Source organism: Gadus macrocephalus, chromosome 14 (assembly GCF_031168955.1).
Source record: "Gadus macrocephalus chromosome 14, ASM3116895v1".
NCBI classification, from domain to species: domain Eukaryota; kingdom Metazoa; phylum Chordata; class Actinopteri; order Gadiformes; family Gadidae; genus Gadus; species Gadus macrocephalus.
In genome coordinates, this window is record NC_082395.1 from 24116803 (window position 1) to 24139355 (window position 22553).

Consider the following 22553-nt stretch of genomic DNA (forward strand, 5'->3'; position numbering starts at 1 on the left):
AAAACACCAAATAAGATTTGAAAAGCTTTGGGAGTTTATTTACAACACTGCTTACATGGTTTGTAGTCAACATATAAGATCGTTCGGGCGGCGCATTGCGAATGCTCGAGGGGTCTCCGTATTTACGGAGTCGGATTACTGGGTCGGAGTAGTATACTTTGGCTAAACGGTCCGGGGGGAACTCCGACCACAAGTTTTAAATTCTGCATCGCAAAACAAGCCTTTACATTCACCATATTAACGCTATGGACACCGCATTCACGAACCGCGGTCCACCTCTGTAACCACACACGTAAGTGCCTGTACCGTGACGGTTCGGTACAAATACGTGTATCGTTACACCCCTAGTCGGCTCTGAAGGGGAACGCAGAGGATGAGTTGGTTAAGACTTTCACATGGGCCTGGAGGTACAGAAAGTATCATCCAGCAATCCTCCTCCCTAATGTTCTTATTTATATAAAAATGTCTCCATGTTCTACACACATTTTAAGGTGAAAGGTCTGGAAGTAAGCTTCCATCATCGAGGGGACTTTCCCCTTTGCCTTATGAGGTGTGTGTACTTCTACCAATACAGGTTCCAATGCAGTTTCTACGGATAACAAGTGGTTCACGGTCTGTAATCCAGGCATCCCAATCTACACCTCTGATCCAATGATCCCATCCTACCAGGTAGCTGCGGCTGGCCACCAGCAGGGCCCCAGCCCCCAGGCGCTGGGCCACCAAGGCTTTACGGCTGATGTTACACTCTCCGCTCCGCACCACCAGAGCACTCCCGTTCAACAGGGCGGGGCTGGTCCCCGGGGGGACGGAGGACGGGTCACACAGCGTGGTGGTGCTCAGGTTCAGCAGCGGGAACAGAATCTGACCAGAGAGCAGGGGGAGTGGTAGTTATGAACACGGGTCAGTACTAAGAGTGGTAATGAACACGGGTCAGAGAGTGGTTATGAACACGGATCAGAGAGTGGTTATGAACACGGGTCAGTAGTAAGAATGGATATGAACACGGGTCAGTACTAAGAGAGGTTATGAACACGGGTCAGTACTAAGAGAGGTTATGAACACGGGTCAGTACTAAGAGAGGTTATGAACACGGGTCAGTACTAAGAGAGGTTATGAACACCGGTTAGTACTAAGAGTCACGTTGAGGTTCTACTCACAGCTTGGTCCAGACTTCTGGCCAGAGGCGTCCAGCTCTGATTGTACACCAGGCAGTACTCCTTCTGAACGCCTCCATAGGAAAGGTGCAAGATCGCCTCCTGACAGTTCATCTATGAGGATAAATACGTGCAGTCATTATTGAGAAGTCAATGCTTTATATAATTATAAATAGCCATTTCAATCGATTTCATGTCTGTGGTGCTCCGCATAGCAGCGGAGTTGAGTGGCAAACTGAAGTGAAAGTAGAATAGAGCCAGTAGGGTGTTGTTCTCTATTAGACCCTCGGTTCACTACTGAACCGTAGAGAGACACCTTGTTTAAGAACCCGTAGTTTAACTACTGAACCAGTGAGGGGTAAATCTACAGTTACTTTCACTTTGAGGTGAACCTGTTGTCATGTTTCCTCTCATGTTGTCATGTTTCCGCTCATGTTGTCATGTTTCCTCTCATGTTTCTACTGTTGTCATGTTACATTGTTGTCATGTTTTTAACATAGGGGCATTCCATCAAAGTCGTTAACGAAGGCGGCGCTTAGTTGATTAAGCCCGGTTAGAACTAACGCCAACTTCCACTTGAGGCTAAAGCCGTTCCATCAACGGAGAGGATGTTATCGAAAGGATATTACTAGGGCCCGACCGATATTGATTTTTGAGTGCCGATGCCGATTATTTTCAGAGAAAAATTACGATTACGATTTAATCGGCCGATTAAAAAAAAAAAAAAAAAAAAACATATAAAACGTAGTTTTTGATACCTTGAATATACTTTAAACACTTTTGACGAATATGTGAATTGAATGCAGAATCTTTGAGTGTTTTAGAATACATTTACAGTCAAAAATGAGTGCAATGTAAAATAAATAACTAACTCCCAATGTGCTGCGCTCGTGAGCAGTGACTAACACGTGCGTGCTGAGCAGTATGGTCTCACCGTTAGAGTCTACAGTATAAGAAATTAACATGGCCTGGGACCTAAAGAAAAACAGGCACAACATGCTCAAACAACGCGTCTTGTGTACATTGGTGAGGTGAGCGCGCAGCTGCCTGAGCGAGTGTGCTTTCATGTTGTACGGTAAAATTCAATCTCCTCTTTTTTACTCCAGCTAAAGTTGTTAGTTAGCAAGGCGAGTAGGAGCGCAATCTGCAGGATACTAATCGCAATACCATTTATAAAAAAAAAAAAAAAATTAAAAATAATAATCTGTTGTAATCGGCGTCTTTTTGGCCGATGCCGATTATTTTCAAAAAGGCTATAATCGGCCGATTAAATCGGCAGGCCGATAAAATCGGCAGGCCGATAAATCGGTCGGGCCATAGATATTACAAGCCCTGGAATGTGTGTAGTTTTTCGCTCCAACCACTTGATGGAAACGCACCTAATTCGAATTTCCTTTTTGCAGACTTTCTAAAGATTCGCATCACCTTTTAGATGGAAACGTGACTACTGATTGGCGCGCACTCTCTTCTCTAGAATCTGTGGTGTAAACATAAAAAATGCAACATTCCATTAATTCAGTATCATTCAAACGCAGAGGCTGGGCATTGACACACGGCTATTGCGGAGAGCTTGGTCTTGATCAGGGGTCAGCAACCTTTTCAACATGCATTGCCAGTTTGACATTTTCTCGTCAATGAGTGTGCCTTAAGCAACAATATATTAAAAATTAAGTTGAATTATGACACAGCAACCAAAAACATTTCCAGAAGACTTGGAATTGTACTATTTCCATATAGTCCACAATCATGCATCAACAATATGAAAAAAAAATTGGTTGTTAGGTATGCAACAAGGGTAATCATCGTAATTTAACACTGCTGTAGCTTTTTATGGGTAAAGAAGCAACGGTGAAGGACCGTACTAAACGCCCTATCCATTGTATGGGTCTGTAAAATGCTAACCAGATCAATCAAATGTATTTATTAAGCACCTTTAATAATAAGGTAATTGGTTGGGGGGAGATCTTATGTTTTTAGGGGTGTAAATCTCTGGTTTCATCACGATACGATATTATATCGATTCATTGGACAACGATACGATATTTGCCGATATCAAAAGTCTGCCGCGATACGATTTCGATTCAGGGGCATGCGATCGATATGAGACTATATCATATGCCCATTTAACACAACCTCTTACAATCACATCAACTCACATCAACTTAATTATAATTTCATCATTTTATTTCTTTGCTCTTCCGGATATTTAAAACAAAAAAATCCATTTTTAATACAAATAATAAAGTGCCACATAATTGCATTTAAGTGCCAAAGGTTTTTTATGGCTTAAATTAAAGAGCCTGTAATGATCTTTCATTTTGAACGTAGACCATTCCCAACCTATCTGTGTGGAATCGGATAGTTTTCTTCTAAAAACAAAACATCCCTCGGAATCATCTTGGCTGTTAAGATAAGCCGTCCGTGTTGCCAGATTGGGCACATTTTCCAGCCCGATTTGGCTACTTTTAATCACGTTAGGCTGGAGAAACGGGACATATGCCCAATCTGGCAACACAAACCGAAACTAGACATCCTCGCGCTCACACATGTGCTCGCTGTTGACTCGTTTAACCGGTGAATGGATACGAGCGGCTTGGCGCTTTGCGCAGAAATAGTTTCACAAACACCCGCGAAAGGAGATATATAATAATAAAAGGGTGTAATACTGCGATATGCATCGATTTTTGGCCGTTGCATCGATGCAGTTGGATCGTTCGCCAATCAATCGATGTATCGATCTACATCGATGTATCGTTACACCCATGTTTTTGACATGCCTGTCTACGCTTCAAAGTCTGCAACAGCGCCCCCTGGGGTCACACTTTTCGGTGGTTCGCAGAATTCGGTGGAACAGGTGTTACACAGGAATGATTCCAGTGGTGAGGGGGAGGCTAATGCGCATGCATGTGTCGAACACCTATGTGACACTTCATCAGCGCGTGACACCTCATCATCAAGCCGGCCACGCGCCGGTGTGCGCATTTCACGCGCGTAAATTGCCGCGCCTCGCACCAATAGGAAGTGGCGCGCTGCAGCACCGTTGTGATCCAAATATTGCGTCGTCACTGCAAAGTTAACACTGAATCATCATAAAACCTTCTTCATTGTCATCATCGTCATATCCTAATCATCATCGCAATCATCATTATAGATGACTTTTGGATTTGACTGTAGAACTTTGGTCGTGTTTAATGCAGCATCAACGCAGCAACAAAGTGTAAATAATGGATTCCGAGTTCCTATACTAGGCATTATGATGGCAGTCCTCAGCGTAGTGCAGTGAAGTCTAGTTAGTAGAGATGCGCGGAATAGCTATAATGTCATCCCAATTTTGAGTTGCATGTTCCGCGTCCTGACAAAAAGCCTGTCGGCTGGCTAAAAATATATTTTGTGAGTTTCCCGCTTGTCTTGTCAATAAATTAACCTAGTTATTATTTAATTATTTTTTATTTCTAATTTGTCTGCGACGAACGAATCGGGGCAAAATCGGGCTGAAATTGTGTAGTCTGAAGTGAACCAGCCATAAACAAGCAGCAGCAGCACCATTGTGAAAGTTCCCTAAGAGACGAAACAAGACTCGTAATGATAGGTAAAAACAATAGTTCATTAAAGCAGCAATTGTGATGTAGAAAAAAATAAAACATAAAGCACTCGCTGTTGTGTCCACTACCTGATACACTACATCACTAGGTGGCTCTACTGTTATGTAGTGTGTTGTGGTACTAGAGAAGAAGTAGAAAACACATGTAGAGATAGGCTAGGGAGTTAGACCTACAGTACTGTGCTACGTGCTTACCTTCAATATAATTACACTTGAACGTATGTCGTCTCCTGTGCTTATTACTACTTGCAACATAACAAATTGGCAACGAGGAACTTACTCACGTTACTTTTGCACTACAGATTTTTTTTGATGCATTTTATTGTTTCAATATGACTGCTACAGCGCCTTTCCTGGATTTTTTTCTGCCTGCGCCGGGGGAGCCCGCCGTTCCATTCAAGGTTTGGGAACAAATGTTCAAGAACTACTGCTTGGTCATCGATGTGGATCAGGGATGGGCAACTGGCGGCCCACGGGCCGCATGCGGCCCGCCTCCTCACTCAGTGCGGCCCGCATCCTCACTCAGTCAGGCCCGCACATAATAAAAAAATAAAAAAATAAATAAAAAAAAGAATAATAACTAGAACTGCAAGCAGTTATGCAGGGGTCCAAGAAATGTGCATTTCGCCGGCACAACGCGGAGCATGTGTTCAAAACGCTACCGTGAACCTGTGGATATGAAGGTTTTGACTGTGGGAGGTTCGGTGTGGGAGACATATCCCCAAACGCGTTTTTGATCGAGTTACAGAAAACTCGGTCAAGAAAGATGAGAAGAATTCATAGAATTCGAAGGCAAACCCATGCGTCTAGTTTGCTTAGAAGCGATATCAGTCATTAAAGATATCCACTTAAGTCGCCACTACAACTACTACAACTGCTTGTTGGGTTTGAGTTCATTGAGTTGTTGCACTTAATGTTGGGCCACTGTTTTTCAGTTTTTTGACTTCATTGAATGATGATGTATGTGAGCCCTTTGCACTGATAAAAATACTGACCATTCATGTGGCTGTTTGAGCATGGAAAACATGAAATGAATGTATGTTGGTTCAATTAACATACCGTACATAGGTTATGATTCTGGATGATTTTTTAGGTAGTGGCCATCCCCAAAATGCACCAGAATACAGGAAATCATATCTACCAAATTCAAAATTGTGTAGCTTCTCTCAGCTCACGTTTAGTTGAAGTGTGCAGTCATGTGGCCCTCCGATGGTTATGATGAAAAATGTGGCCCTCTTTATCATGAAAGTTGCCCATCCCTGATGTGGATGGACTAAACTGGACTGAGTGCCCTTTTGCTTGACTGCTTAGGAACAGAGGGACAAAGAATATTTTACACATTGCCGGAGACTGGCAACTGCGATAGCTGTCCTGCATGGCTACTTCACGCCAAAGGTAAACGATGTCGTCGAACGACACATATTTAGAAAACGAGTCCAGCTAGCGGATGAATCAATCATTCAGTACGTGACTGCTTTGCGAAGGTTAGTTGCTACTTGTGAATTTGCTAGCTGTGATGACATGATACGTGACCAGCTAGTGGAACATGTTGCAAATCCACGTATCCGAGAAAGACTATTGCTAAAAGAAAGGTTAACACTGGAGCAGGCTACCACTATTGCTAGTCAGATGGAGTCTGACCAGTGTTAAAAGTAGCTTTCCTGTACATGCAGTCCAAGTTCAAGGAAAAGGGAAGAGTAGACAGTAGGGATGGGCGTGAGGAATCGATTACTCGAGTACTCCTCGTTACAAATGAACTCGGTTGGTGGACAGGCAAACTCGAGTTTGCATATACACACACAAACAAAGTTTTCTGAAGCAAATGTATACATTTTCTGTCGGCGTCACTAACGCATGCCGTTGGCACAAAGCAAATGAAATGTATCCATTTCTGTGTGGTGCGTTCCGTGCCGTGTGCAGGCACGTCAGAATTCAAAAAGTTAAGAGATGGCGGTTAAAGCAAAGCGCAGAATTGAAATACTTTAAAGAAATAGGAGATCATAAGGTGAAATGTAAAATATGCCAATCGAGCTACCAGAAAGTACTATACGGCAACATATGCTCCTGAAACACAACGGTGAGTTCGGGAAAGCAGACCCGCAGCAACCAAGTGTGTCGGCTATTTTCACCGCCGCAAGACGCAGCTTTAATCCCGGCCGTGTAGAGAAGATCACAACGCTGAGTATTTCCATAGTCCATTTGCTGCCGTTTTATTTGCAGCTTTAAATTATATGCAATGGTTAGGCTACTTGTTTCGTTTTTTTTTTTAAAACTGTTACAGGCCTTGGTTCGACGTGATTTAAATTGTGAGACGCATATTTATTTTTGTAAGGAAAAAGTGTTTTGAACATTTGCAAAAATAAATAATGAATACTCTGATAACTGACTGTTTTGATGGAGAATAAGCATTACATGTTTGGTTGGTAATATTGCCGTTCATCATCAGGCCTATTCCTGCTGCAGATGCGTTGCATTCTAAAAATAGATTAGATTAAACGAGTACTCGATTGATCCTCGAGGAATTCCTTCGATCACTCGAGTTTGGAATTTACTACTCGTGCCCATCCCTAGTAGACAGCCATACAGGAATGCACGTTCAGGCTCATCTGCAAGTCATTTTACCGCCAGTTACACTGGCGGTAGAATGAGCCAAAACATGAGCCAGTTACACCGCCCATGTTTTCGTTGTTGATCCGACAAGCATTTGGCTAATGCACCGGAATGCCCTGCGATTACAGTCACGTGTAAAACCTGCAACAAGAAGGGATATTTTGCGCGCGTGTGTAGGTCTGCTACACAGACTCATAGCGTGCGTCAAGTGGAAATACCGGAATACACTCTGCTATTGCTGCAACAGTCAGTGTCACCAGCAAAACTACAATGCACTGTGGACATTCATGCTGGGACATTGCAAAAGACAGTTCAACTTACAGTGGATACGGGAGCCTCAGTGTCAGTTTTGCCAAATTGCATAGTGGAGGAATACTTTGAGGGAGTGCCTCTACAGCCGCCTGCAGCTTGTCTTGTGACATACTCCCAAACTCCAATCAAAGTGCTGGGGTGCATGCCTGCTACAGAACAGTGAGTACTGTAAGGTGAACTTTTATGTAACAGAGACTGGGACTCCACTAATGAGCATGGATTTGATAACTGCACTTCAGCAGCATATTGAAGGTGACAAGGTGCTTTCTGCCTCACCTGCCTGTAACGCTCCTGCTTCCAGCCCAGTCATGCAGTCAGTCATGGTCTCTGAGTCTGCCATAACTGTTCGCCAAAAGCTACGACGTCTGCCCTTTGCTTGTGTAAAGCACTTTGGGTTGCCATTGGCATGAAATGTGCTATATAAATAAAAGTGCCTTGCCTTGCCTTGCCTTTGCTGTCGGATCTGATGTGTCTGATGAATTGAACAGATTGTCCTCTGCTGGGGTGATTGAACGGATTGACGCATCACCCTGAGTTTCACCCATCGTCGAGATACAGAAGAAAACAGGTGGCATAAGAATGTGTGTTGACCTCAGAGAACCAAATAAAGCCATAGTGGTGGACAGTCATCCTCTACCACATATGGATGAACTGCTTTCTACTCTTGCCGGATCAATCATGTTTTCAACAATTGACCTTGAAAGAGCCTATCATCAACTTCCTCTGCATCCCGATAGTAGGGATTTGACTGCATTTATAACTAGTGGTGCAACGGTTCACGGGTTACCCGTGATCCATACGGATCAACCCTAAAAAAAGTGCCAGTTCAGACAGTCCAGTCTGCGCTTTTTCTGTCATTTAGTGTCCACACAAGGCATCGAGCCGGATACAGAACATGTTAAAGCAATTGCACAGGCAACTCCACCACACGATGCAGGCTGGGGGTAAACGATTATTTATCAAACGATTAATCGGGCGATTATTTTATCGATTAGTCGACTAAACTAATGACCAATTGGACGTTTTTTTTTTTTTTTCTGTTGCTCGATTAATAAAAACCATAATGTATCTCAAATAAATACCAAAAAATTCTTAATAATATACTTTATTTAATACGGAACCCGTAAAGGGACATGAAAAAAATGTGTGCGCATACTCTCTTGCGCTCCGCCTCCAACTACGAGATGGTTAGTTACATCTTTCCTGCTGTCGGCTCCCAGACCGAGGAGCACAGGTGATACGTTCCCTCCAGGTCCGATGCGCTCTCGGGGGCATGACCCTTCACTTTGACCGACAGTGAGTCTGCTTACGCCTCGTGCCCACTGCACCGTCAGTCAACGGACGTGGGAAGGCGTGGCTGACGGATGGGGGAGTAGTCTTTGCAGAGACATCCGTCAGCCAATCAAATCGCTTCGCCGGGTTCTTCCCGCTTCTTCCTGCTTGTTGCGAGGCAAGATTACCCGCTTTCCCGCTTTCCAGTATCGTCAGAGCCCGAGTCGCGTCACAGTGCTTAAATTTGCATACGCGATCTGATTGGATGACGGAACCGTCGCTGCCGAAAAAGTTGAACATTTTTCAACTTTCTGACGGTGGCGAACGCTCCAACTGAACGGACGGATCCACAATGCATTGCGCGTCCGTCCCCATGCAAAGTCAATGGGCAACGGACAACTGACGGAGGCAGTGGGCACGGGGTGTTATAGGTCGGAATATGATGGAATGAAGCGGACACCGATTCTTGACAGGCTGGGTATTTTATTCTTATGCCTCGTGCCCACTGCACCATCAGTCAACGGACATGGGAAGGCGTGGCTGACGGATGGGGGAGTAGTCTTTGCAGAGGCAACCGTCAGCCAATCAAATCGCTTCGCCGGGTTCTTCCCGCTTCTTCCTGCTTGTTGCGAGGCAAGATGACCCGCTTTCCCGCTTTCCAGTATCGTCAGAGCCCGAGTCGCGTCACAGTGCTTAAATTTGCATACGCGATCTGATTGGATGACGGATCCGTCGCGGCCGAAAAAGTTGAACATTTTTCAACTTTTTGACGGTGGCGAACGCTCCAAGTCAACGGACGGATCCACAATGCATTGCGCGACCGTCCCCATTCAAAGTCAATGGGCAACGGACAACTGACGGAGGTAGTGGGCACGGGGCGTTACGCCTCGTGCCCACTGCACCGTCAGTCAACGGACGTGGGAAGGCGTGGCTGACGGATGGGGGAGTAGTCTTTGCAGATGCATCCGTCAGCCAATTAAATCGGTTCGCCGGGTTCTTCCCGCTTCTTCCTGCTTGTTGCGAGGCAAGATTACCCGCTTTCCCGCTTTCCAGTATCGTCAGAGCCCGAGTCGCGTCACAGTGCTTACATTTGCATACGCGATCTGATTGGATGACGGATCCGTCGTGGCCGAAAAAGTTGAACATTTTTCAACTTTTTGACGGTGGCGAATGCTCCAAGTCAACGGACGGATCCACAATGCATTGCGCGACCGTCCCCATTCAAAGTCAATGGGCAACGGACAACTGACGGAGGTAGTGGGCACGGGGCGTTACACACAACCGGACTCGTTCATGACTTCACTAGACTGACACGCTCGCTCGTCCACCTACTCGCTGACAACACACACACACACACACACACACACACACACACACACACACACACACACACACACACACACACACACACACACACACACACACACACACACACACACACACACACACACACACAGCCAGTGATATGCGCACGATGTTTCCCCATGCTCATGAGATACTTTCTCGTGCGCACGAGATACTTTCTCATGCGCACGAGATACTTTCTCGTTTGAGATGCTCCAACATTGCTGTCGTGCTCTTGTGATATGCCAACTCCATTTGGCAAAGAGTGCAAATCACAACACCTTTCCGTTTAGGACTTAACTTGAAGTATTTCCATACCTTTGATGATTTCGTGCGCGGACATTTTCCTTTATTGTGACTTTCGTCCATTTCTCCGTCGAAAATCGTCGACGGAGAAATTTGACGTCGACGAATTTTTGACGTTGACGCGTCGACGTCATCGACGCATCGCTACAGCTCTGGGCACCTTACATTCATTTCTGGGCATGCTTTCATGGTACAACAAATTCATAACCAACTATGCAACTGTGATTGAGCCACTGCGTGCCATCCATCGCAGTGACTCAGACTTCAAATGGACTGATGCGGCTGACAAGTGTTTCAGGGAGTTGAAACAGCTGTTGGTGGACAGCCCATCATTGGCCTTGTATGACCCTGCCCTGCCAAGCATCGTTTCTACGGACGCCTCTGACTATGGCGTAGGCGCCGTCTTCACGCAGACATTAGTTGTGCTGGCACATGAGAACCACCAGGGCATAGTACGAACTAAACAACGCCTGCTCGAGTTGTATTGGTTCCCTGGATTGGATGCCCTTGCTCAGTCTAACATCTCAGCCTGCACGCTATGCCAAAGCCTGGACCGCACGGCAAAGACTTTCGCCGCACCACTACAGCCAGTACCTTTGCCTGAAGCACCATGGACCAAGATAGGTCTGGACATAATAGGACCGTTCGAGACAGCTCCATGGAACTGTAATAATAATAATAATAATAATAATACATTTAATTTAGAGGCGCCTTTCAAGACACCCAAGGTCACCTTACAGAGCATATAGTCATCATTCAAAACTATGTAAAACAGACTAGGAATAAAAGGAAAACAGAGGTTAAACATGAAGAATAATAATAATTAATAACACTCAAAGACGCCTAAAGTGAAGGGGGGACCTCACTAACCACCACTCAACTGTAGGTATGCCATTGCTCTTACTGACTACTATTCCAAATGGCCTGAAGTGGCTTTTACAGCATCAATTACCAGTGAGGTCATGATTGGATTCCTCACTAACATCTTCAGTCGTTATACCCTGAATGTGTAGTGACTGACAATGGGCCTCAACTGATTTCCACTGCTCTTTCCACATTCTTCAAAGACCGCAACATAAGACAGATCAACGTGTCTGTGTATCACCCAGCGTCTAATGGAGCTGTAGAAAGATTTAATCGAGTCTTGAAGAGCCGTGTGCAAGCTGCCATTGTACAAGCTGCACCATGGAAAGAAACAATTGGTCTAGAAAAAAAATATGTTTGGCTTTTTAAGCCCAAATGCCATCATTATGTGCCATAAAACTAAAAACACAGACTGAAAACAGTCAAGTAAGAGCTTGTGCCTTTTGCAATACTAACCGTGCTCAATTGCATTCATCTTGTAACAAAATTCAACTGACATAAACAAAATGAAGTATTGATTAGACAGAGATTTATTAGATGGTCCTACCTAATAAACCGTTGGAACACAAAAGACCGGAAACCATAGCAACGCCCCAGGGCTCCAGAGTGCGCCTAATTTGGGCGCACATGCGCCTAGAATTCGGGGTAGTGCGACCAAATATTTTATTTGGGCGCACCGGTGCGACTGAAAATGTATCTGGTATAATTATTATTATTTATTTTTTTACAGAGCAGTCTATTCATAATATTGTAATAACCACGGAAGATGCAGTGAATGAAGTATTGATTAGACAGTGATTTATTAGACACCTAATAAACCGTTGGAACACGCAAGACCGGTAACAATAGCAACGCCGGTAAACAAACCCGCGAAGCCCAATCCAGGGGCCTGTACTACGAAGCTCGATTAGAGGGTTAGCGAGGTATGTTGAGCTGAAAGCCTGGGTTAGCTGTAGCATGAAAGTCGATCTCTTTAAGCGTCGCTGTATCACCATGGTGACTTACGCTCGCAACCAAACTTGGTCGGGAGCAGCTTTTCAGCGAGTCTACCCGGAGATCGGCTACTTATATCGGCGTGCGCAGCTTCCTAGCCCCTCCTCCAAAAATGGCGTCACCATTTGTGGGTGTTCCCATGGACCTCGGCGCACTTATCGTACAGGCGTCTCTCCGGAGACAGAGGGTTTTTCGGGACAGAACCGATCCCTTGGCATTGTCTGACGATATTCTTTATGAGAGATACAGATTCGGCATTTATTTAAGGCATTTATTTAATGGTCAAGATATTATTAATCAATGGCGTAAATTAGGGATCGACCGATACCGATTTTTTAGGGCCGATACGATACCAATATTTTTTCATCAGCCTTAGCCGATACGCCGATACCGATTTTCTTGAGCCGATATATATATATATATATATATTTTTTTTTTAAAGGAACATTTATTGAACTTCAATATAAAAAACAATATTTAACAAATAGTAAAAAAGTAGAACAAGTAAGAACAAGTAGATGAACAATATTTAACAAATATTAAAAACTGTCGTGGGGGTTATCTAAGCCATGGTTGAGAAGGAATTGGGGGAAAGGAACTTTGGTTTGACTCGCTGAAGTACATGAACTGCGACATGCCGCCAGTTGCCGCGAGGCACCATCGCCCGGCAGCGGGCAGCCGGCCGCAGGCAGCGCGCGGTTCAGTCGACTTCAGGTTGATGTGAAAGTGGAAGAACCAGAGACGTCGCAGAACCCGACAAAGTCGTTTGTGATTCATAATATCGTCTGGAGGCGCACACAATATGTTATATGATATAGATATCTATGTATTATATGATATTATTTAGATATAGAGCTCCAGGACTGTAACGCAAGTGTTGTACACTTCCTTGTTATTTGGATAACCGTTCTGCTGTTGGTGTGATGGCGCATAACGCGTCGGACTCTCGTATCTGGTATTTCTACAACGAGACTCGTATTGGGGGTTATCTCAGCCAAGGTTGAGAATGAATTGGGGGGAAGGAACTTTGGCTTTGACTCCCTCAAGAACATGAACCACGACAAGGAGGAGAAAGGGATCTTTGCCGGGCAGCGCTTATGCACCTCCGCCTCCGGCGGTGGTCCCTCAGCGGGGCTCAAGCGGGAGACATTCGCCACCAACAATCCCTTTCTCCTCCATGTCGTGGTTCATGTTCTTGAGGGAGTCAAAGCCAAAGTTCCTTCCCCCCAATTCATTCTCAACCTTGGCTGAGATAACCCCCAATACGAGTCTTGTTGTAGAAATACCAGATACGAGAGTCCGACGTGTTATGCGCCATCACACCAACAGCAGAACGGTTATCCAAATAACAAGGAAGTGTACAACACTTGCGTTACAGTCCTGGAGCTCTATATCTAAATAATATCATATACATAGATATCTATATCATATAACATATTGTGTGCGCCTCCAGACGATATTATGAATCACAAACGACTTTGTCGGGTTCTGCGACGTCTCTGGTTCTTCCACTTTCACATCAACCTGAAGTCGACTGAACCGCGCGCTGCCTGCTGCCGGCTGCCCGCTGCCCGCTGCCGGGCGATGGTGCCTCGCGGCAACCGGCGGCATGTCGCAGTTCATGTACTTCAGCGAGTCAAATCAAAGTTCCTTTCCCCCAATTCCTTCTCAACCATGGCTCAGATAACCCCCACGACAGTCTCGTTGTGGAAATACAAGACACGTCAAAGAACCGACAAGAAACACTTGCGTTACAGTGTGTGTATTCACATTGATGTGGACGTTGAAGAACCAGGAACGTCGGAGAACCCAACGCGGTCGTTTGAGATTCATAATATCGGCTAACACAGCTTTTGGCCATGATAATATATATTATATGATATAGATATCTGTGTAGGCTATATGATAATATTTAGATATAGAGCTCCAGGACTCCCGTGTGTTCTAGAATATTTACAGAACACGGCTAAAGGCTGTGTGCGGCTCGCCAATGCGATACATCCACTGTAAACAGAGCGCATGGTGGCTGCAAGCTGCTCAGGGCCACACCCCCACCCTCCTCCTTGACACGCCCACCGAAACAGCGCATTTGGGGGAAGCTCAATGTGCGACTGGCTCGGAGTGGCTGTAACTCTGCACCACGGCTGAATTTAGGGAACGTCTTTGAATACTGTGTTAGTTGCCCACTAATACCTATATTAAAGAATACATAAAATAGCATGTCATGGGACCTTTAAAACACAATTGATTAGGCTTAAGCCAACATATATCAGTCCTAATCCTGAATCCTTTCACGGCATTTTCCCCCCTGAAATAATTCCATATGACAAAAAAATTAAAATAGCTTGTGTGACAGCTACATTTATCTTAATGGGCTGATTTATGAAGCAAATAGTGGCTAGGAGACAGCGTGTGCTAGTGCTCCGTGCGCAAGAGAGAGAGAGAGAGAGAGAGAGAGAGAGAGAGAGAGAGAGAGAGAGAGAGAGAGACGTCCCCGGAGTCGCCTTGTTGCGATCAATGCCCGAATCCGGGACAACTTTGACCCCCTCGAGGTCTACACTGACGCGGCAGTCATACAGCACTACAGGCTGCCCAAGGAGGCCATCAGACAGCTGCTTGGGGCGATCAGGCAAGACCTCAGACGTGCTACAAGGAGGAGCTTTGCGCTCACACCGCAAGTGCAGCTCTTGGCCGCCCTCCGATTCTACGCCACAGGGAGCTTCCTGCAGGTGGTAGGAGATGGCCAGGGCCTGTGCAAGGCGTCAGTGTGCAGATCGGTCCAGGCAGTGACATACAGCCTCCTTCGTCTCGTACCGCGACACGTCCTTTTCCACAGCAGAGACGAGATGGGTGCGACCCAAGAGAAAATTTTTCGGTCGTTTCGGTCATCCCACAAGTGGCCGGAGTCGTGGATGGAACTTTGATTCCAATTCTCACGCCCCACGTTGATGGCCACGTCTACATCTGTCGGAAGGGATATGCCGCTGTCAACTGCCAGGTGGTGTGCGACCATCAGGGCATCATCCTGGATGTCGTAGCGAGATGGCCTGGAAGCACTCACGACTCCTTCGTGTTCCGCGAGTCCTCCATCGGACGGCTGGCTGCAGCCTCCAGGGGAGAGTGGCGGCTCCTCGGAGACAGTGGCTATCCGCTTAGGCCACACCTGTTCACCCCAGTGGCTAACCCGGGAGACGTCCACGAGGAACAGTACAACGAAGCCCACCGTCTGGCCCGGTGCATTGTCGAGCGCACGATCGGCAGGTGGAAGTTGCGCTTCCGATGCCTCCACAAGTCCGGCGGAGGGCTCCAGTTTGCGCCAGCCAAGTCGTGCGCTGTGATCTGCGTGACAGCAATGTTGCACAACATTGCAGCCAAGGCTCGGGTGGCGTTGGGTGAACCGGACGAGGACGAGGACGAGGAAGATCCGTTTTGGGACCGCCACCCGGATTACGCTGCTGGTTTGGAATCACGCCGAAGAGTGATCGCGGTTTTTTTAACCCCCCCCCCCCCCCCCCCCCCCATCCCCGTCAACGTGACCAAACCCCACCCAGTGTTTCCCCGCCGCTGCTGAATTTTCTCCGCCGCTGCAATAAAAATCCTTCTCCTAATTTATTATATATTTTTTTACGTAGCTCCTTTTAGAAAATGTACAGCGCGTAACGTCAATTGCGCAGCACGCGGCACATCGTCACGTAACCAACATTAAAGAAGAAAAATACACAGCGAGTGTGGCAGTTGTTGGCAGTAGGCTACCCTACACGGTTGCAAAGTTACATTGATTCTAGCAGTAGCGAGTGAAGCGGAAGATCGAAGAAAGAAGGAAAGAGACAGACAGACAGACAGACAGACAGACAGACAGACAGACAGACAGACAGACAGACAGACAGACAGACAGACAGACAGACAGACAGACAGACAGACAGAGAGACAGAGAGACAGAGAGACAGAGAGAGAGAGAGAGAGAGAGAGTTGCTAAAATGTGTCGCTACATGACCACCAGTGTTAAAAACCCTCTAAGCCCAATCATTTTATTTACCGGTCCACATTTCGGCGTGCGAGGGCCGGCCCTCCTTCAATCATACCGGCTCCAATACTGATTATACGACCGCCTTACTTACCTGACAAGAGCCCAAGAGTGTGTGTGTGTGTGTGTGTGTAGGCCTATGTGTGTGTGTGTGTAGGCCTATGTGTGTGTGTGCGTGTTGTCGCTCTTTTTGGGATCACTCATAGCCTTTACAGGAGCTTAATATATCCAGTCAGGAATTTATAGCCTAGGTATTTTCGGGAACTTTGAAAAATGAATCCATACTGTTAGATCCGATGTTGTTCTTTATTGCCATATAAAATCCGTTTTCATCGCGTATTTTAGTTAGGGATTTATGCTAATCGCCTGTAAGCATGTGGTCATTAGCATAAATGCAGGAAAAAAACCTAAGGACTTCTTAAAAGATCATGAATAGTTTCTATTATGTATAACTTATATTTATTTTATAATTTTCTCATCACTTTTTGACTCCCAAGACTAAGAAGAAGTGTTTTAAGCAATAACAAGCTTATCATGGCTCTCTTGTCCTCTTCCCCTGACTCTCACTGTCTCACAAAGGAGCTGAGCTCACCTGAGGTCTATTTGTAGTGCTAAGGCTCACACTGATTGGTATTCAATTAGCTTTATTTATTTTTTTTCATGTGTGTGAGTCTGTGTTCTTTTCAAATTTTTGTTAGGTTTATAATTTAAAAAGATGTGTTTTGCCCATTGTTGCAGGAGATTTCATTTTTGAACAAAGTGTCTTATGTAAAAAACAGTTATGCTTTGGGCATAGCAACCATGTTTAGTGTTTAAGCATTAGGCAAAAATCTGTAAATAAATTGTGCAAATTATATTTGCGTTGTGGCATTTTTTGTTTAAATATTACTATACAAAAATATAAAAATCTGTAAATGAAGACACAAAAGGCGAAGTTACAACACCAATAATCCCATCTACAGTAATACACAGGACTGTTTGAATAGGATTTAAGTGCATATTCTCCTCTCAAAGTGCACCAGATTCATGCATTCCAATGTAAAGGGTACAAAAACATTTCGGCCGGGGGTGCATGCCCCCGGACCCCCCTAGAGGGATCGGGGAGCACACCACCGCTGCTGAAAAAAGAATCCTGCGGGAAACACTGCCACCATATCCCAGCCTTTTGCCTGCTGTTGGGAAAAATAACCTGCTGAGTACATCACATGTACATTACAAATATAGCTAACTCCTACCCTAGCCTGATGAGCACATCACATGGCAGTCACATTACAATATAGTCAACTTTTAACACATAACACAAACATGATAATATAGTCAGGTCAAGGCCAGAGCCAAGGCCCCATTTCCCAAGCAGGCAAATGGTAGACACTCAGATAATGCACCAGTCATCCTCAAGAACGGGAGAGCCACATTAATTTATCACACAGGTGACACAAAGGAGCTCTCCCCCGTTAGGAGGAACACAAGAGATACACATGGATATACTAGGGCCTGAGAGCCAAGGTCAAGCAAAAACACACAGAACCACACACACCTCAAACGCACACACCTCATCGAGAGGAGGATACAGCATAAGACTGTATCACACTGGGACTCTTGATCTTCTTCTGAAGCAGACCTTCCACGGAGGTGAAGCTCTGGACGAACCATCAGCGCTGATTAGGGACTTAGACATATTTGATCTCTCACGCTTTATGACTCTGTATAACCGTTGCCACTTTACTTAATAAATCCAAGGTCCTCGTGCCGACAGACTTTATTACCTCTCCGTCTCATTTCATCTCAGTGTTTCCCATACATAGACCATTGTGTGGCGTGGCGCCACAGAATCAACATCGAGCGCCACGAATTGATTCTGTCTTTTTTTTTTTTTTTTTTTTTTATATATATATATATATATATATATATATATATATATAATAACTATAAAAGTTACATACATATATAATATAACTAGACAGACCGTTTTTCCACTTACTGCTCCTTTTGCCTTTAATTTTTTTTTCATTTCTTTCATTCATTATTTTTTTTCATTCATTTCTTTCATTCATTATTTTGTTTAATTTTTAATTTTTGGGGTTATTTTAGACTATGTTTTATGAGTAGCCTATGTCACAGTCTGCACAAATCCCCCCACTTTCTCTGACACATTTTGAGTGCCCTGCCTGCGCAAACATTTTCTGGACTGTCCCGTTTTATTTTGGCCATTTTAACATCTTTATTAATAAATTAATAAATAATCTTTATTAATCACCAAACTAAGAACATAAAGGCGCAATGCGCCACAGAATCAACATCGAGCGCCACGAATTGATTCTGTCTTTTTTTTTTTTTTATATATATATATATATATATATATAATAACTATAAAAGTTACATACATATATAATATAACTAGACAGACCGTTTTTCCACTTACTGCTCCTTTTGCCTTTAATTTTTTTTTCATTTCTTTCATTCATTATTTTTTTTCTTTCATTTCTTTCATTCATTATTTTGTTTAATTTTTAATTTTTGGGGTTATTTTAGACTATGTTTTATGAGTAGCCTATGTCACAGTCTGCACAAATCCCCCCACTTTCTCTGACACATTTTGAGTGCCCTGCCTGCGCAAACATTTTCTGGACTGTCCCGTTTTATTTTGGCCATTTTAACATCTTTATTAATAAATTAATAAATAATCTTTATTAATCACCAAACTAAGAACATAAAGGCGCAATGCGTTTTAATAAAACGCATCCAATACACGGAATGTCCGATGGTGACGCCACTGAGGCTATAGTAGGCTAACGATGCTCTTACGCCTCGTTTCCACATACGTACATTCTCGTATGCGATCCAACCGTCTCCGACCGAAAGTCCATTCATTCCTATGTGATTCTCCGTAATGTCCGTTTTTCCTCCGAGACTCCTCCCCTCCGTAAAATTTCTGTCCGGTATGTCCGTAATATACGTTCAAAAAATTTAACTTTCGCCGTCGTTTTACGGAGATACCGTATGAAAGTTTTTATGTTTTTCACAAAACATGTAAGTACCTGGCAGGCCAAACTCCTCGCCGATCTCTTTCCAAGCCTGGTTGGTTTTGTTTTTATCTGTCGATCCTCATGTTCCAAAGTACCGGTCTCCTAAAAACGGCCATTATCATACGCTCCCCCATCTTTTGTCCGTAAAGGGTTAGGGTTACGCCTCGTTTCCACATACGTACATTCTCGTATGCGATCCAACCGTCTCCGACCGAAAGTCCATTCATTCCTATGTGATTCTCCGTAATGTCAGTTTTTCCTCCGAGACTCCTCCCCTCCGTACAATTTCTGTCCGGTATGTCCGTAATATACGTTAAAAAAATTTAACTTTCGCCGTCGTTTTACGGAGATACCATCATACGCTCCCACATCTTTTGTCTCATCTCATTTTCGTCCGCTTATCCGGGGTCGGGTCGCGGGGGGAGCAGCTCAAGCAGGGGGCCCCAGACTTCCCTTTCCCGGGCCACATTGACCAACTCTGACGGGGGGATCCCGAGGCGTTCCCATGCCAGTGTTGAGATATAATCTCTCCACCTAGTCCTGGGTCTTCCCCGAGGTCTCCTCCCCACTGGACGTGCCTGAAACACCTCCCAAGGAAGGCGCCCAGTGGGCATCCTTACCAGATGCCCGAACCACCTCAGCTGACTCCTTTCTAAGTAAAGGAGCAGCGGCTCTAATCCGAGTTCCTCACGGATGGCTGAGCTTCTCACCCTATCCCTAAGGGAGACGCCAGCCACCCTTCTGAGAAAACTCATCTCGGCCGCTTGTACCCGCGATCTCGTCCTTTCGGTCATCACCCAGCCCTCATGACCATAGGTGAGGATAGGAACGAAGATCGACCGGTAGATCGAGAGCTTTGCCTTGCGGCTCAGCTCTCGTTTCGTTACAACGGTGCGGTAAAGCGAACGCAATACCGCCCCCGCTGCTCCGATTCTCCGGCCAATCTCACGCTCCATAGTACCCTCACTCGCGAACAAGACCCCGAGGTAGCCTACTTGAACTCCTTCACTTGGGCTAAGGACTCATTTTCTACCCGGAGTAAGCAATCCATCGGTTTCCTCCTAACATCTTTTGTCCGTAAATAAATTCATGCCCGTACGTAAAACACTAGCGACTCCTTCCGTAAATTTACGGAAGCACGGATACGAAAAACATATGTGGAAACGAGGCGTAGGGTTAACCCTACGTACGGACATGAATTTATTTACGGACAAAAGATGGGGGAGCGTATGATAATGGCCGTTTTTAGGAGAACGGTACTTTGGAACATGAGGATCGACATAAACAGAGATAAAAACAAAACCAACCAGGCTTGGAAAGAGATCGGCGAGGAGTTTGGCCTGCCAGGTACTTACATGTTTCGTGAAAAACATAAAAACTTCCATACGGTATCTCCGTAAAACGACGGCGAAAGTTAAATTTTTTGAACGTATATTACGGACATACCGGACAGAAATTTTACGGAGGGGAGGAGTCTCGGAGGAAAAACGGACATTACGGAGAATCACGTAGGAATGAATGGACTTTCGGTCGGAGACGGTTGGATCGCATACGAGAATATACGTATGTGGAAACGAGGCGTCCTACGAGTACCTACGAGTACCCCTGGAGTACTCGTTAGTTACGAGCGTTTTCACGACGTTCGTTACCAACGATGATTTCGGGAAACGCGGTGAAAACTCTACGATGCCCTTACGACGCACTTCACGATCCACTTAGGCTAACAACGCTTTTGGGAAACGAGGCCCAGGTTAATTTGGTCGGATAAATGGCCATGGTTACTTAGCGGAGATTCCATTAAGTCACGTTGATGGAACGCTACTCTAGCTTAAAGTAGCGAGGATAAGCGAAATAACCCCGGCTTTGCCTTTAGCTTGGTTGATGGAATACCCCCCATGTCATGTTTCTTTATGTTGTCCATGTTTCTTGTCATGTTGTTTCTCTGTTATCTTTCTGTTACTTTATGTTGTCATGTTTCTATTGTTGTCATGTTTTTAACCTGTCATGTTTCTTGATGTTTGTTATCATGTTTTTCTATATTAAATTAGATCAACTTTAATGTTAATGGTGCGCTTTGTACTGTCCGTTCACACAGAAATGTGTCTTGCATTACACATCTCTTCAATCCTCCTCCATTAAAATAAGTTAAAACAGCACATCCAAACATTTACATAACATTTATTTAAGAGTCCAAGAGTCCACACACACACACACACACACACACACACACACACACACACACACACACACACACACACACACACACACACACACACACACACACACACACACACGAGTTCATAAGAGTCAGAGGTCTCACAGTCCAATAAATTAAAAGGCCATAGATGTCTCAGGTTATTTCTGTCTTTGTTTCTTTACATGTCCATGTGGTCATGTTATTTCCCTGTTGTATTTTTGTTTCTTTACATGTTGTCATGTTTCTTTATATTTTCATGTTATTTCTCTGTTGTCATGTTTCTAGTTGTCATGATTCTCGGTTTATTCTGCTCTTACCTTCTCGGCTGCCAGCAGAATTGTTGATAAAAGTATAAATCCAAGAGTCGCCATCTCGTAGTTCTGAAGCACCACACCAGCGCCCACATTAAACCCTTTATATATAAATATATATGTATGTATCTGTGTGCATCTATATATTAATATATATTTCGGTGGACCATCTGACTTATGTCTTCATTACTGTTCCGTCTACGAGCGACCGAATGACTTCACTTCCTGTATTGGTTCGCTCGTGACACGTGACCTGTTGGCTGGCTGAGACGGACCCATGGACATAATAAAGGACGGACCCGAGCAGAGAGAGAACTATGCAAGGCTCCATACCACGGAAGTAGGCGGCAAAAAACAAAAAACGCTACAACGGTGTCCAATGGAAGTGTCGCCACTCTGTTATATGTATCACTCTGCATGGGCAACAGCACTACCGCCCCCTAGTGGAGTCCAACGGTGTACCTCCACCTAGTGCCGAGATGTTTAGCTAAATAAATGCAGTGAATGAGAAGAATAAAATATAAATCGGAAACCAAAAA

The 22553-nt window shown here is 44.8% G+C and overlaps 1 protein-coding gene across 3 annotated transcripts in view; it reads right to left on the bottom strand.

Moving 5' to 3' along the window:
* The window catches only part of zgc:123258 (uncharacterized protein LOC641502 homolog), a 31558-nt gene extending 9296 nt beyond the window's left edge, over window positions 1–22262 (bottom strand). Inside the window, exons 1-4 of one of the 3 annotated variants that reach the window (XM_060072283.1) lie at window positions 22021–22245; window positions 2580–2631; window positions 1158–1268; window positions 667–861 (exon numbers count right to left, since the gene is read on the bottom strand). In XM_060072283.1, coding sequence (XP_059928266.1) covers window positions 667–861; window positions 1158–1268 — 306 coding nt within the window. In that variant the 5' untranslated portion in view covers window positions 2580–2631; window positions 22021–22245. Of the gene's footprint in view, window positions 1–666; window positions 862–1157; window positions 1269–2579; window positions 2632–22020 lie in introns of all 3 variants that reach the window. The other 2 variants (XM_060072282.1, XM_060072281.1) reach the window with 2 other exon arrangements.
* Window positions 22263–22553: the final 291 nt, after the last annotated feature.